Source organism: Tiliqua scincoides, chromosome 8 (genome assembly GCF_035046505.1).
Source record: "Tiliqua scincoides isolate rTilSci1 chromosome 8, rTilSci1.hap2, whole genome shotgun sequence".
Classification (NCBI taxonomy): domain Eukaryota; kingdom Metazoa; phylum Chordata; class Lepidosauria; order Squamata; family Scincidae; genus Tiliqua; species Tiliqua scincoides.
In genome coordinates, this window is record NC_089828.1 from 42,778,379 (window position 1) to 42,791,734 (window position 13,356).

The window sequence follows — 13,356 nt, forward strand, 5'->3', positions numbered from 1 at the left end:
AGGGCTATTTATTGAAAAGCACTGTTACTAATTCTGAACATTAACTTGATTGCTTTATTTCCCTCCAGTTCTCAAAGAAGTCCCCCACAGAAACCAAGTTCAATCTGCAGGGGGGAAGAACAGGGGTGTCCCCATCCTCTCTCTCTAGTGACACACAGATGATAATGCAGATTTGGCCAAGCTGTCATTTTGGGGAATGAAGAAACCTCTGCCTCAGACACAGAGAAGAGGTAGCTGGTTATGGCCACAGAGGGAGAGCTTCTTAATCCTTCCAACTGACTATGTCCAATGGAATCCTGGGCATAAAGTTCTGGAAACACATCAAGTCTCTGTTCCTTTCCTCAATGGCCTTTCTTATCTATCCAGTCAGGTTTCACTGATATACTTTAGGACGAAAAACTATCTTCCCAGCGGCCTGTCAGACCTGTTAATTTCACCATCTTGGAAGACATTTTTCCAGAGAGAGTGGCAAGTGCACAGGGCAGAGGTTTCTTTCTTGGCTTCCTCTTCAGAAGATGTCAAATGCCCCCTGCCAGTGTTTCTATTTTTAGAGCACCCTCGGAGAATCATGCCTGACGTTGCAGAGAGCTCCAGTGATGAAAGTGGTAAAGATAGCGGTGATGGTGATTTTAAGGACCCACTCTCAAGCTCAACCAGCCTATCAAATGCTGGGAAGACATTGACTCCTACAAACCATGGTGACCTGTCAACTGGTCCACCAAGTTATAAAGAGAAACTAGAGGCGTACAACTACAAATATTCCTACATGAAATCATGGCCTGGCCTCCTGAGGTTGATCGGGGGCCTGGAACTTATCTTGGGAGGAATGGTTTTTGCATGCACTGCTGCTTATATCCAGAAGGACTATCAGTGGTCTCAACTTTATGGTAACAATCTGTGGACTTCCAGCAGCATCACAGGAGGAGGGTTTGGGTACAACTACTATGGCCCAATGACCCCTTTTGTGCTGGTAGTGGCAAGCCTGGTGTGGCTAGTGACTGTGATTCTGCTAGGCCTTGGTGTGACCATGTACTACAGGACAATTCTCCTAAATTCTCACTGGTGGCCCTTGTCAGAGTTTGCCCTCAATCTCATCATGTTCCTACTGTATATGGCGGCTGCTATTGCCTACATCAATGATGTCAACCGTGGTGGCTTGTGCTACTCTATCTTTGTCAACAACCCGCTTATTGTGGCTTTGTGCCGGGTAGAAGGGGGCCAAGTGGCAGCCATCACCTTCCTCTTCATCACCACACTGCTTTATCTGGTTGGTTCCTTTGTCTGTCTCAAGATGTGGAGACATGAAGCTGCCAGAAAGACCGTGATGGCTGTGGTAAGACTCTTTGACCTAGGGAGTATAAGAGTCGATGGAGATAGATCACAAGCATGTGTTTAAGCCAGTGGTTCCCAAGCTGACCCGGGTCATGATGCCCCCAAAGCTTCTTCTTTCCAGCTCAGCTGAGTGCCACCATCTTGGATCTTGTGAAATCTCGCAAGATTCAAGATGCTGGTGCCCAAATCTTGCATGACTTTGTGAGAAAGATGGCGGTGCCCAAATCTTGTGAGATTTGAATACCATCATCATGTATTTTGTGAGGTCTCATGAGATCCAAGTTGGCTACACCTGAGAGGGACAACAGGTGGCTGGGACAAATGGTAACATCCCACAGTGCCCCTGTGAGTCTGACCTGACACTCTAAAGTGTCACAATGCACGCTTTGGGAACCTCTGATTTAAGAGATAATGGCTTAAGAATCATGGGTGAATTAGATGAGAAGGATAGGCTCCCCCCCCCCCATTTCACACCTGTTCCATATGAATAGGTAAGGGTTTATAGCTAACTGATCATGTTTTGCATGCAGAAGGACACAGGTTCTGTCCCAGTATCTCCAGTTTAAAAGATCCCAGGTAGAAAGGGCTGTGGCCAGTCAGAGTGGACAATACTGGGGTAAGGTTCTGTCATACATTCATGTTTTCCTTTCAGTAGTTACAGGCCAGAGCAACTGGGTAAATGCCTGAACTCAGTAGAATTCCCCAGGCTTTTCACTGGAAGCATTTTTAGGCTGAATTCAGCAGCACCAGTCAGCGGCGTAGCTAATGATCATGTAGCCCGGTGCCAAGCTCAAAATGTTGCCCCGGAAGTGATGTCACAACCAGAAGTGACATCGCACCCGGGCTCTTTAAAAAGTGAAAATTGGGAGGCGCCCATCTCCTCCCCCCAGCAGCTCACCATCCACTTGCTCTGCTGCCTCCCCCCAGTCAGTGGCATAGCTAAGGACCCAATCCTATCCAATTTTCCAGTGCCAGTGCAGCCATGCCAGTGGGGCATGCACTGCATCCTGTGATGGGAAGGCAGTCACAGACACCTCCTCAAGGTATGGGAACATTTGTTCCCTTACCTTGGGGCTGCATTGCGGCTGCACGGGTACTGAAAAGTTGGATAGGATTGGGCCCCAAGGCATCTATATACTACCTCGGGTCAAAGAAGATTTTGTAGCCCCCCCCCCCCAATATGACAAAATCAAATTTAATTATGTAAATAAATAAAAAGTTATTGGTTCCATGCTGTATCATAATAACATCTCATTGGCACTCAGAACAATCAGTCTCATAGGTCAGTTTGGAGTTAAGCAAATCCGCTTTTTGTTCCATAAGGCAGTTGTGTTTCATTTTCTGGTTAATTGGCTATAACTTTTGATAGAATAAAGATATTCCAATGCAGTTTGTTTCATTGCATTCTGTATTAATTACCTTTCCAATGATATATAACATGATTGTATCATTCATACATGCCAAGATTTTCACAATTTTGGTCACTAGTGTCAAGCTTAACTTGTTGCCCCCCTAAAGCTTGATGCCTGGTGCAACTGCTATCCCCTGCACCCCCTTAGCTATGCCACTGGCACCAGTAGGCTTCTAATAAGAACAAATGGCTCAGTGATGGTAGACCGCATGCTTTGTAGAGATGTTAAACGGCTCTGTTTAACACTTTGCATCTCCAATTTAAAAGAATTGCAGGGAAAGGAGCTTCTGTCTGAAGCTGCCAATCCAAACAGATATTTCTGAGCTGGATAAATCAGTGGTCCATCTTAGTAGATGACAGTTTCATATGTTTCTCACAAAGATAATGTTCAGGTCCCCTTGTAAATTGGAGGCTGAGTTTATAATCTGCAAATAACATTTTCTCCAGTCTCTTTCACAGCAAAAGCCAATCCTCTTGCAAGTTGAACCCAAGCAACTCCCCTCCCAGGATGAAGCTCATCCTCTTGAGAAAATCACTAAGCGCGTTGAGTTTTCAGAGATGGGTGAGGACCCAAAGACACTGAACTCTACCATCCCAATGGGCCACAACCCAAAGCCATACATTGTCCCTGATTATGTTATGTAAGTAGTTCAATAACATTTGGATGGCTAATAGGGTAGGATCTTTTTCTGAAGGGATTTGAAGAATTTGAAGATCTATCACAAGAATTGACTTGATAGATCAAAACAGTGTCCAGCCAGAGACCAGATTCAACACAGATAGCAATGTGGTGGATTCTCTTTTGCTAAGTGTTTGAAAGCTAACCACAGAATGATACTCTATTAATATAATGTCTTTCCTATGGCATCAGAAGTTCCATTGAAGAACAAAAGAGCCCCCCAGGATCAGAACAAAGGTCTACCTAATCCAGCATCTTGTTTCTGATGGTGGTCAGCCAGATGTCCCTATGGAAAGCACACAAGAAGGGCATGCTTGCACTACTAGTTTCTTCATCTGTGTGTGGGGCAGAGCTCTAGCTCAGTTGGTAGAACATTTACTTTGCATGCAGGTGGACCCAGGTTCAATCCCCGGCAGACTCTCCAGGTTGACCTGGAAAAGACTCCTGTCTGGGTCTGCAAGAGCATACATTGATCTAGATGAGCCAGTGGTCTCTCATAAAGCATCTTTAAGTGCTCAGCTATGTCCCCGAGCACCTATTAGTCCGAACATCCATAATAAAGACATGAGATGATGGATCAGAGCAAAAGTCCACCATCTTTTCTCCAAGTGTGACCACCCAAATGTTCCAAAGGGAAGCCCACAGGTAATTATGAACACCATTAATAATGTGACCAGCTGTTTTAATGTGAGCATTGGTTAAACACCACACAAAAAGAATCTAGCTGCAGTCATATGTACCATCACATCAAAAACTGTGCAGAGTTTTACTCTGTAAAATGAATGGGTAAATTTACCAATTTGCTGAAGCATAATGCATTGATCAGTGACATGTGGCTAGCATTTTGTACATTTGGGAATAGGAAAAAATGGAGCACTAGAGAATTTCAAATGTATTGGTTCCACTTTGGAAGGAAGACTTGGTTATTTAGGACTCCAAGATTCACAGAGAAATTCAGACAAGGAGAATTTTGGAAGCATCTCTAATAATGGAGTAAAACATTTGGATTTCTGTCTAATAGTTGTTCTTTTAATGCTCCCCATTATTACTGATAGCATCTCCTTCTCCTCTTTTGTGCTGGATAGAAAGTACCCAGCTATCAGAAGTGTGGATGATCGAGAGAAGTACAAGGCTGTCTTCCAGGACCAATATGCAGAATACAAAGAGCTGTACCGCGATGTCCACATCACAGTCCAGAAATTTAAGGAGTTAGAAGCCCTACTCTCCAAGTTGCCTCCCCGCTACTGGACTAAAAAGGTAATTCTCTATTTGTGTTGTGATTTTAATCTCTTATTGTTTATCTGGCATTAAGTTGATATTCACAGAAACAGAAATGGAAAAGAATAATATAAGTATGTAATATAATATCTGTAATTTTCTTATTTTATAAATAGTTTATTAATTTATGCACAGGTGGCTTTTATTTGAATAAATTGACAATACCCTTATTCATGTCACACCCCAAGATCTCACTAAGGCTGCCACCCTATATACACTTTCCTGGAAGTAAGTCTCATTGAACATAATAGAACTTACTTTTGAGTAGATAAAATAATTAATAATCACTAATACCAATAACAATTTTGTTTCAGTGGACAACCACAAAATAGGAAGTGATTTAAGAGTCTCATCTCATCAAAGCATTTTTGCATCATTTCAAGGGGTCTCTCAGGGGTACCTCTTGGACTGTGTGGAGCATCTGCTTGGGGGTATAATATGGCTTTCCAGAGCTTTTATGTAGGGCTGGATCAAAATGCACCTCCTCCCCTCCCCCCCCAAAAATTTTCACCACCCATTCACAGAGAGTGAATATGGGAGGCATTTTTGCATTCTTTTGGGGTTTAGGTGGGTTGCAAAATTAGGGGGTGTGGAATTTACCATCTGTTACACAAAGTCGTAGGTTAGTGGCCTTGTGGAGGACTCAGTTCCAAGAATCACAGAAGAGGACAGATCAAAAGGAGGCTTTTATTTTCCATGGAAAAGGGAGTGTACATAAACAATGATAAAACATCCTATTTGAATAGAGCATCCCCCCCCCCCCCCAGGGCACATAGCTTATTTATACTCAACAATGTCACAAACCAGTATGTGTTCAAAGGCCTAATTCACCTCTATGGAGTTCAAGCCCACACAGTGCGAAGTGCAAAAGGCCTATCGTGACTTTTGGGCTGAGTGCAGAGGAGTGGAGTCAGGTTTATTGAAGCCTTTGCTGACATTCACAAAATGGAGTCACCATGGCTATTTTAAAATGGTGGGAATTCTCATGCATCACATTGGTAGTGCTGGTTGTGGCAACACTCCTCCTGACATGTGCAACGTGGTGTTCAGAATTTCTCCCAGAACGACAACCCTGTTCAGGCATTCATCTCCCCATAGAGAGGAACTTGTGAGAATTCCTCCAGAATGCTTATGTTTAGCTCCACGCTTGCTGATAATTCACATGAAACAGCCCCCCTACCATCCCCATAAATGTGACTCTCCCTTGAGTTTTGCCTGAGCGCAAAAAGTATCACTGACATTTTGATCTAAGATGGCTTAACTCTCTCTTGAGGCTTTCAGGTGATGGCGACACTGGTTCTTCTACCTCTTCAGATTTTTAACAATATGCTTTCAATCTGCAGGATCAGGACAGAGCCTCCACCATACGGCAAGAATATAAGAGCAAGAAGGAGGTGAGTGGGTGAAGCCCATGGGCCTTGTTTCCAAAAGGTCTTTCTAAATCTATCAGATGGGTATATGACTGGCCTGCCTTATTTTTCGAAGTATCGATGGGCTGTTTGACCATACACAAAACCAGTAATCTGAACTAGTTCCAGCAGCACCACTGCTGGCCCGGCTTTCCAGCACTGTGATGGCATCAGGTGAACTGTGACGGTCTTCCTGCCCCCCCCCCCCGGTCTTCAGACCACTGTGATGCTGCTGTTCTGTTTGGGGAGGGAGTTGGTTACAAATGCTCAGAAGATTGTCAAAGCCTTGCACTGGACGCTCCCTAGTGTCTCTGTTCATCTCCTGCATTGGGCACTTCTGGTCATGAGCGGGTGGTCCTCTGAGGCCCTCCAGCTCTGAGACCCTCCAGCCAGCTTGGTATCTGCTGATATTGAAAACTGCAGATGCCAAGCGAGGGCCCATGGCCCTGTATAGGGACGATGCTGGTAGTCAGGCAGGCTCCAGATCACCTGTCCCTAACTCATAAGTGCTTCATAAGCAGCAAATAGACAGCAAGAAGTTATTTGAAACTGCGGCAACTTTTTCTTCCTTCCTCCAGCAGTGTAGGAGAGAGAAGGAGGCTGCCACTGCTATGATCCTCTTCTAACTTGCTCTCCGCAAGTCGGAAGAGAATCAGATGCCCAGTGGAGTGACAGGCCGAAGAAGGCAGTGGGCAGACAGGCTGGGGGCTTGTCCATTTGCTACCTCTTCAAGGCTGCCCAAGGATGTTGTTACACAGAAACACTTCAGGTGGCCTTGTGGGTAGGCTGGCCCAGAGTTTCGCCAAGGCCCCTGGGACCTCTTGCGAGCTCTGGCCAGTGTCAGAGGACAACCCTGGGTGGCAGTGAAGCCCTGCTGGATCTCTCCTACTCACTTATAGGCTGAAGTGGAAGGGGGATTTAGAGAAAGAGCCAGGGCAGGGGAATAGGGCAACAGTAAGTCTTCCCTCTCTGGGTTTCTCTTGGGAAGCGTCATTAGCAGTGTAATCTCAAGTTAGTTTGAACATAAGAACACCCCCACTGGATCAGGCCATAGGCCCATCTAGTCCAGCTTCCTGTATCTCACAGTGGCCCACCAAATGCCCCAGGGAGCACACCAGATAACAAGAGACCTGCATCCTGGTGCCCTCCCTTGCATCTGACATAGCCCATTTCTAAAATCAGGAGGTTGCACATACACATCATGGCTTGTAACCCGTAATGAATTTTTCCTCCAGAAACTTGTCCAATCCCCTTTTAAAGGCGTCCAGGCCAGATGCTGTTACCACATCCTGTGGCAATGAGTTCCACAGACTGACCACATGCTGAGTAAAGAAATATTTTCTTTTGTCTGTCCTAACCCTCCCAACACTCAATTTTAGTGGATGTCCCCTGGTTCTGGTGTTATGTGAGAGTGTAAAGAGCATCTCTCTATCATCCTTCCCATGCATAATTTTGTATGTCTCAATCATGTCCCCCCTCAGGCGCCTCTTTTCTAGGCTGAAGAGGCCCAAACGCCGTAGCCTTTCCTCATAAGGAAGGTGCCCCAGCCCAGCAGTCATCTTAGTCGCTCTCTTTTGCACCTTTTCCATTTCCACTATGTCTTTTTTGAGATGCAGCGACTATGTTTGCATAGTGTGGGGAAAGAAATGTTTTTCTCTCTCATCCTCAGAGCTGTAACTAGGGTAGAGCATGAGGGGCACCTGCCCTGGGTGCTACACCAAAGGGGGCACATGACTGTCCCTCAGGTTCCCCCCTAGTTACAGAGGATGCACTGGCGTCTTTGCATCCCGTATGTTGCTTCTCCTGTGGAGGCTCCCCTTAAAAGTCTTCTGGGAGGAACGTGGAAGTTACTTCCTTGCACCATAAGGCAGTCACTTAGGGTTCCCCTAGAATGAGGAGGCACTGGAGGTTTTGTGTCCCCCACACCTTCTCCAGTGAAGGCTCCCCTTCAAGTGGAGACTCCACAGGAGAAAGAACAGGAAGTGTGAAGCTGCTGTAGTGAGCACCCCACACCGGCGAGAACCCAGACATGATGTCATGTAATACAATGTCACCTGACATGGTGACATCACTGCCCCGGAGACCAGTGCAGTGTGTTATGCCTCTGCTCACCCTTATGCTTTATATCAAACCCCAGCCCTGGGGCCACTTGCGGCCCTCAAGGCCTCTCAATGCGGCCCTCAGGGAGCCCCTAGTCTAAAATGAGCCTCTGGCCCTCCGGAGATTTGTTGGAGCCCACACTGGCCCGATGCAGCTGCTCTCAGCATGAGGGCAACTGATTGACCTCTCGCGTGAGCTGTGGGATGAGAGCTTCCTCCACTGCTTGCTGTTTCACATCGGTGATGCAGTAGCGGCAGCAAAGGAAAGGCCAGCTTTGCTTTGTGCAAGGCCTTTTATAGGCCTTGAGCTATTGCAAGACCTTCATTCATTCATATAAGTTCATCTTTAATATATTAATTTATGTAAACTTATTCAAATTTTAAATGTAAATTAATTCTTTTTTCCCCTGGCCCCCAACACAGTGTCAGAGAGACGATGTGGCCCTCCTGCCAAAAACTTTGGACACCCCTGCTTTATATGGCTGCTAAAAGTTCAAAAGGCCATCAGCAAAAAAGAGTAACAAGTTGCCACTTAAGTGAATTTGTAATCCTTGGAAGGTAGAATTGGAGGGCCGCCTTGGGTGCCCTTCGGGGAGAAATACAAATCAAATAAATAATAACAGAGTGGGGGTTGGAATTACAAAAATATAGAGGATTTTTATATACCACCTTTTGACCAAACACTGTTTCCAACCTTTAAAAGGCAATTTAAAATAGTAATATAATAAATATTATATTAATAACATAATAACAACATAAAGATTTGGATGTGTTCCCTTTTAAACTTCACATTTCAGGATCCCACATTCCTGGAGAAACAGGAGCGCTGTGATTACCTGAAGAGGAAGCTCACCCACATCAAGTCACAGATCCAAGCCTATGACTGTGAAACCAACAAGAACTCTGCCTTCTTCTGAAGTTGGAATGGCAAATACAGTATTCCCCCTCCCCCCCACGCGCGCAGAGCTACTGAATCCATTATTAACTGCCAAGTCTCTCCAAGCAGCCTTCAAAGGATATGCCCCATGGAGTACAGTCCAGTCTTGGAGCCACAAGGACAGGAATGACCTTGGCAACGTTCGGCTTGTGCAGGGGGTCACCTCAAAGTGCTGTGCCTTGGCTTCTGCCTTTCCTCTTCCAGCATGGGCTGTTGCTTTCTTGTAGTGTCTTTAAGTTATTCTTCCAGTCCTGCTCAGTTGTGCAAAGCCATATTTGTCAACAGAAACTTGGCTGGAGCTGCCTTTGAGGTGGGATGTCACCCTCAAAATCCCCTTTGTTCAGCCTGTGCCAGAAAGCAAAACTCAATAAAGCCACTAATGTTAATTACCTTACTTCAGAACTGGGTGTCTTTTTTTCCTCTTATTCCAAATTTTGACCTTCAGATAACCCTTGCAATATCCAGTTGTCTAGTAGTACATGGCTAAGGATGCTTGAGCATGTTCAAAGTGCACACAATAGCACTGGCCGGGCTTGTTGGACTTCATTATTGCCTGGTGTTCAACTAGGATGTGAGCATAAGAACCACCCCTACCAAGACCGGTCCATCTCATGAAGCATCCTGTTCCCAACACACATGCTTCCAGCCAGACTTCCAGGAAGTCTGTATATCCAGAATGAGGGCAAGCAACTTCCCTCCTATTCGTCTCCAGCACCAGACATTCTGAGATAGACTGCTCCTGAACATTGAGTTTTTATTTAGCTCTTGTGGCTAATAGCCATCAATAAGCCCCTCCAAATGAATTTGTCTAATCCAGGGCCAATTAGGCGACCCAAACCCATTGCAACCGGTGCTGGCAGATTGATGATTGTTCAGCCCCTGTGCTGAGGTTGCCTCGTCTTGTCTCCCCCCAACAGCTGTCCCTACAACAGGCTCAGCATAGCAAGCATCAAAGCGGGGGCAGAATCATCGCCGTCCTTGTGCAGTCAGTGGGATTCTGCTCCCCCTTAATGCAGAGAGGGAAAGAGGACCAGCTCTCTCTCTGGGGAAAAACCCCAGCAAGAGCAAGGGGGCGGAAGGGGGAGGCAGCAACCAGTGGGGTGCAGACTCATAGCAACAGTAGTGGCAATGATGAGAAGGAGGGAAGCATAGTGTTCCAGTAATGCCTGAATGGTAATGCTGCTGATTTTTCTTCTGGTTAAATGTACAGCTCAAGTCTGTATAAATCTAGTTTTGGGAATGCCTCCTTCAGACCTATGCATACTGATTCAAGGGAGTAACAGCACAATTCAATGCATGTCTACTCACAAGTAAACCCCATTAATGGGACTTACTCCCAGGTAAGTGTGTATCAGACTGCACCTGAAACCCCATTGATATACGACAGTGGGCGCAATCCTAACCCCTTATGTCAGTGCTTTCCAATGGTGCCAATGGGACGTGTGCTGCATCCTGCAGTTGGGTGTCACTCATGGAGGTCTCCTCAAAGTAAAGGAATGTTTGTTCCCTTACCTCAGAGCTGCAGTGCCCTTATGTCAGTGCTGGAAAGCACTGAGATGAGGGGTTAGGATTGTGCCCAATGTGAGTTAACATTAGATTAACAGAAGACTTGGGATCAAATCCCATTCAGCCCTGAAGCTCCGGGGGTTACTGTGGCCTAGTCACCGACTGCCGGCATAACCTAACTTCAAAGGGTTTGCTGTGAGGATAAATAGTAATAAAGCAGCAAGGAATCCTAAACACCATGGATCTTTTTAAAAACTATCAAAAGTCCTGCTTGCCCTGCCTTAATGGCACAGTCTGTGAGTGCCTGTGTACAACATAGTTTTGGGGGGGTGCCTTCTTGTCCTTCTCTCAGGCAGCAAAATCTCTTAGGCTGGCCCTGATCTAATCCTCTTTTAATAAGAACATACAAAGAGCCCTGCGGAATTAGAGCAAGGTCATTCCATGTAGTCCAGAATCCGGAACTAGGATGGGAAGGAGGGAGGGCTGTAGCTCATTGGCAGAGCTCATGCAGAAGAGATTCCGGTTTCCATCCCAGCATCTCCAGGTAGGGCCGAGAAAAATTCTTATCTGACAACATTGACTTACATGAACTGAAGGTCTAATTCAGCATAGGTTCCTGACTCCACCCCCACATTGCCTGTGCACATATACGAATTGTATCGCTATACTTTACATGTGGTGTTTTGCCAGTGGAGGAGCCCATGTGTACATCAGCAAAACACCACACAAGAGTCTTGGTGCATTCATGTGCACAATCACATCAAAATTGTTTTTGACTGCTTTTTTTGTCAATGTGTATACAGGTGTGCGCCACTTAAGACGGGGATACGTTCTCCAATCCCTGCTGTTATGCGATTAGGTTGTTAAGCGAACATTCAGCCCAATCTAGTGCCTTTGTTGTGTAAACAGACACTCCCTGCAAGAAACTAGCTGGTTGCACAGGCTACTGGAGACAGATTGCCTCTTCTTTGCATTAAGGGCCTCTTTGTTGTGTAATCAGACACTCTGCTGCAGGCTATGGGAGTCCTGACTGCCTCATTAAGAGCCTCTTTGCTGTGCTTTGACCACGTCATATACGCAGTCCGTTAAGCGGAAGGTTGTTAAGTCGCAGACACCTGTGTGCATACATACACACGCATATTGGGAGGAGGGGAAAGATGCAGTTGAACTGAAGAAACAGAAAGGAGAGGTAAATTTAAAACAGAATTTGGGAGGAATGAATGCCAGGCAAGCTTTAAGAAAAAGCTTTAAGAAAAAGAAAGACACGGAATGGGGGAATCCGTGCATTTCTATATAGCATTCCCCCTCCTAACTGGTCAAAGAGGCACCTTTTAAAGTGGTGTCCTCTTATATTTAGCAGTGGGAGAGCAACTGTCCCTCTTCTCCCCAGCATGGTTCTTTTCCAGCAGCTGCTACTGGATATACTTTTTAAACTATGAGCCATTTGGGGACAGGAAACAATTTATTGGATTATTTTGCTACGTAAACCATTTTGTGAACTACTTCTTGTTGAAAGACCATAGCACCCCGGGGTTAAATATTATCGGAATCTTGGATCCTGGCTTCTAACCCACCATCACAGGTGCTGCTTAACCAGGACTGACACAATATCTTCTCGCTCCTGAGATGTGTCAAGTGCTGCCCTCTCTTACCTGGTTATATGCCAGCCTCCATTCCTTCCATTCCTTGGACTGGACAAGGAAGAGGAGGATAGAGCAGAAGGGAAAGTGTGGCGAACAAGAGTGTGGTGGGCTAGACCTAGATTCTCTAGCCCTCCACTCTCCTCTCTGCTGTCCTTTTCTGCTCTTCTTTCAATTCAGGGAGAAGGAGGAGGAAGGAGGTGGGTGCCCTTCCCCTCTGATAATCTGCTGTGTAAAGCCACTCACTCCTTCAGTTGTCCTCATGGATGGTCCAGCCTGCACCAAACATAAAGACAGCCAATCACTCCAGCCACTCCTACTGACGCAACCGTCTGGGAACCTACTGGCATGTTTTGGCTGCAAAAGCTGACAAGGGGTGAGTGCTTAAGGGATTAAAGCTGTGGAATCCAGGTTGTTATTTTTCAAATTGGTGGGGGATGTGTGGGTGGCTTGGCAGGTGGTGGCACACACCTTCTGCATGGCTAGTTTATACAGACAGGGAACAAACACTGAGGCCCGAGGTGTTCTCTTGAATTTTGTACGCAGGCCTGAAAGAGTGGAATTGCAGAGGTCACCTTAATTGTACACACCGTAAGAGCTGGGACTGGCAACGGCAAACAACCCAGCGAGAGGAAAGATTTAAATTCTCCCTCTCCTGCCAGGCCTTTGTGCGCTCTCGGCTTGTACCAGTCTCTGACAGTCTTCAAAGTTGACCGAAGAGCAGGGTCTTTAGGGGAGGAGGGGACGTTTTTGGTCTGTGCATGGGCATGCACAGGTTTAATGATTGTGTACACCTAGCAATGATTAATTCCTAGAGCTGCCATTTTAAGGGGTACAGGGAAAGGTGAACACATTGAAAGGGAAGAGGGAGAGAGAGAGTCCCGTTTAACCCACGCCTTCTGCTTCTACAGACAAATCCAGTGATTGTTCCAAAAAGGCAGTTGCAGTAATTAAGACAACCTTTCAAATAATGAAGAATGACGAGGTGAGGTCAAGAAAGTAACAACTCAGCTTGGATTCAGGAGGAACGCTAAAGAACTTAATGATCAAGGTAAGCAGAAACCC

At 45.9% G+C, this 13,356-nt stretch overlaps 1 protein-coding gene across 1 annotated transcript; it reads left to right on the forward strand.

Annotated features, from left to right (window-relative positions):
- The first annotated feature begins 326 nt into the window (after positions 1 to 326).
- On the forward strand, positions 327 to 9,387 carry OCEL1 (occludin/ELL domain containing 1). Its single transcript, XM_066636265.1, has 5 exons — positions 327 to 1,333; positions 3,191 to 3,384; positions 4,508 to 4,679; positions 6,044 to 6,094; positions 9,006 to 9,387. The coding sequence occupies exons 1-5, from the start codon at positions 569 to 571 to the stop codon at positions 9,123 to 9,125; spliced, it is 1,302 nt and encodes a 433-aa protein (XP_066492362.1). The 5' UTR covers positions 327 to 568; the 3' UTR covers positions 9,126 to 9,387.
- Positions 9,388 to 13,356: the final 3,969 nt, after the last annotated feature.

Excerpts from the sequence above, each read along its gene's own strand:
- OCEL1 (XM_066636265.1), top strand. The coding sequence starts at position 569 with ATGCCTGACGTTGCAGAGAGCTCCAGTGATGAAAGTGGTAAAGATAGC. Across the intron at positions 3,385-4,507 it reads ATTGTCCCTGATTATGTTAT|AAAGTACCCAGCTATCAGAA; the intron begins GTAAGTAGTTCA and ends TGTGCTGGATAG. Across the intron at positions 4,680-6,043 it reads CCCGCTACTGGACTAAAAAG|GATCAGGACAGAGCCTCCAC; the intron begins GTAATTCTCTAT and ends TTCAATCTGCAG.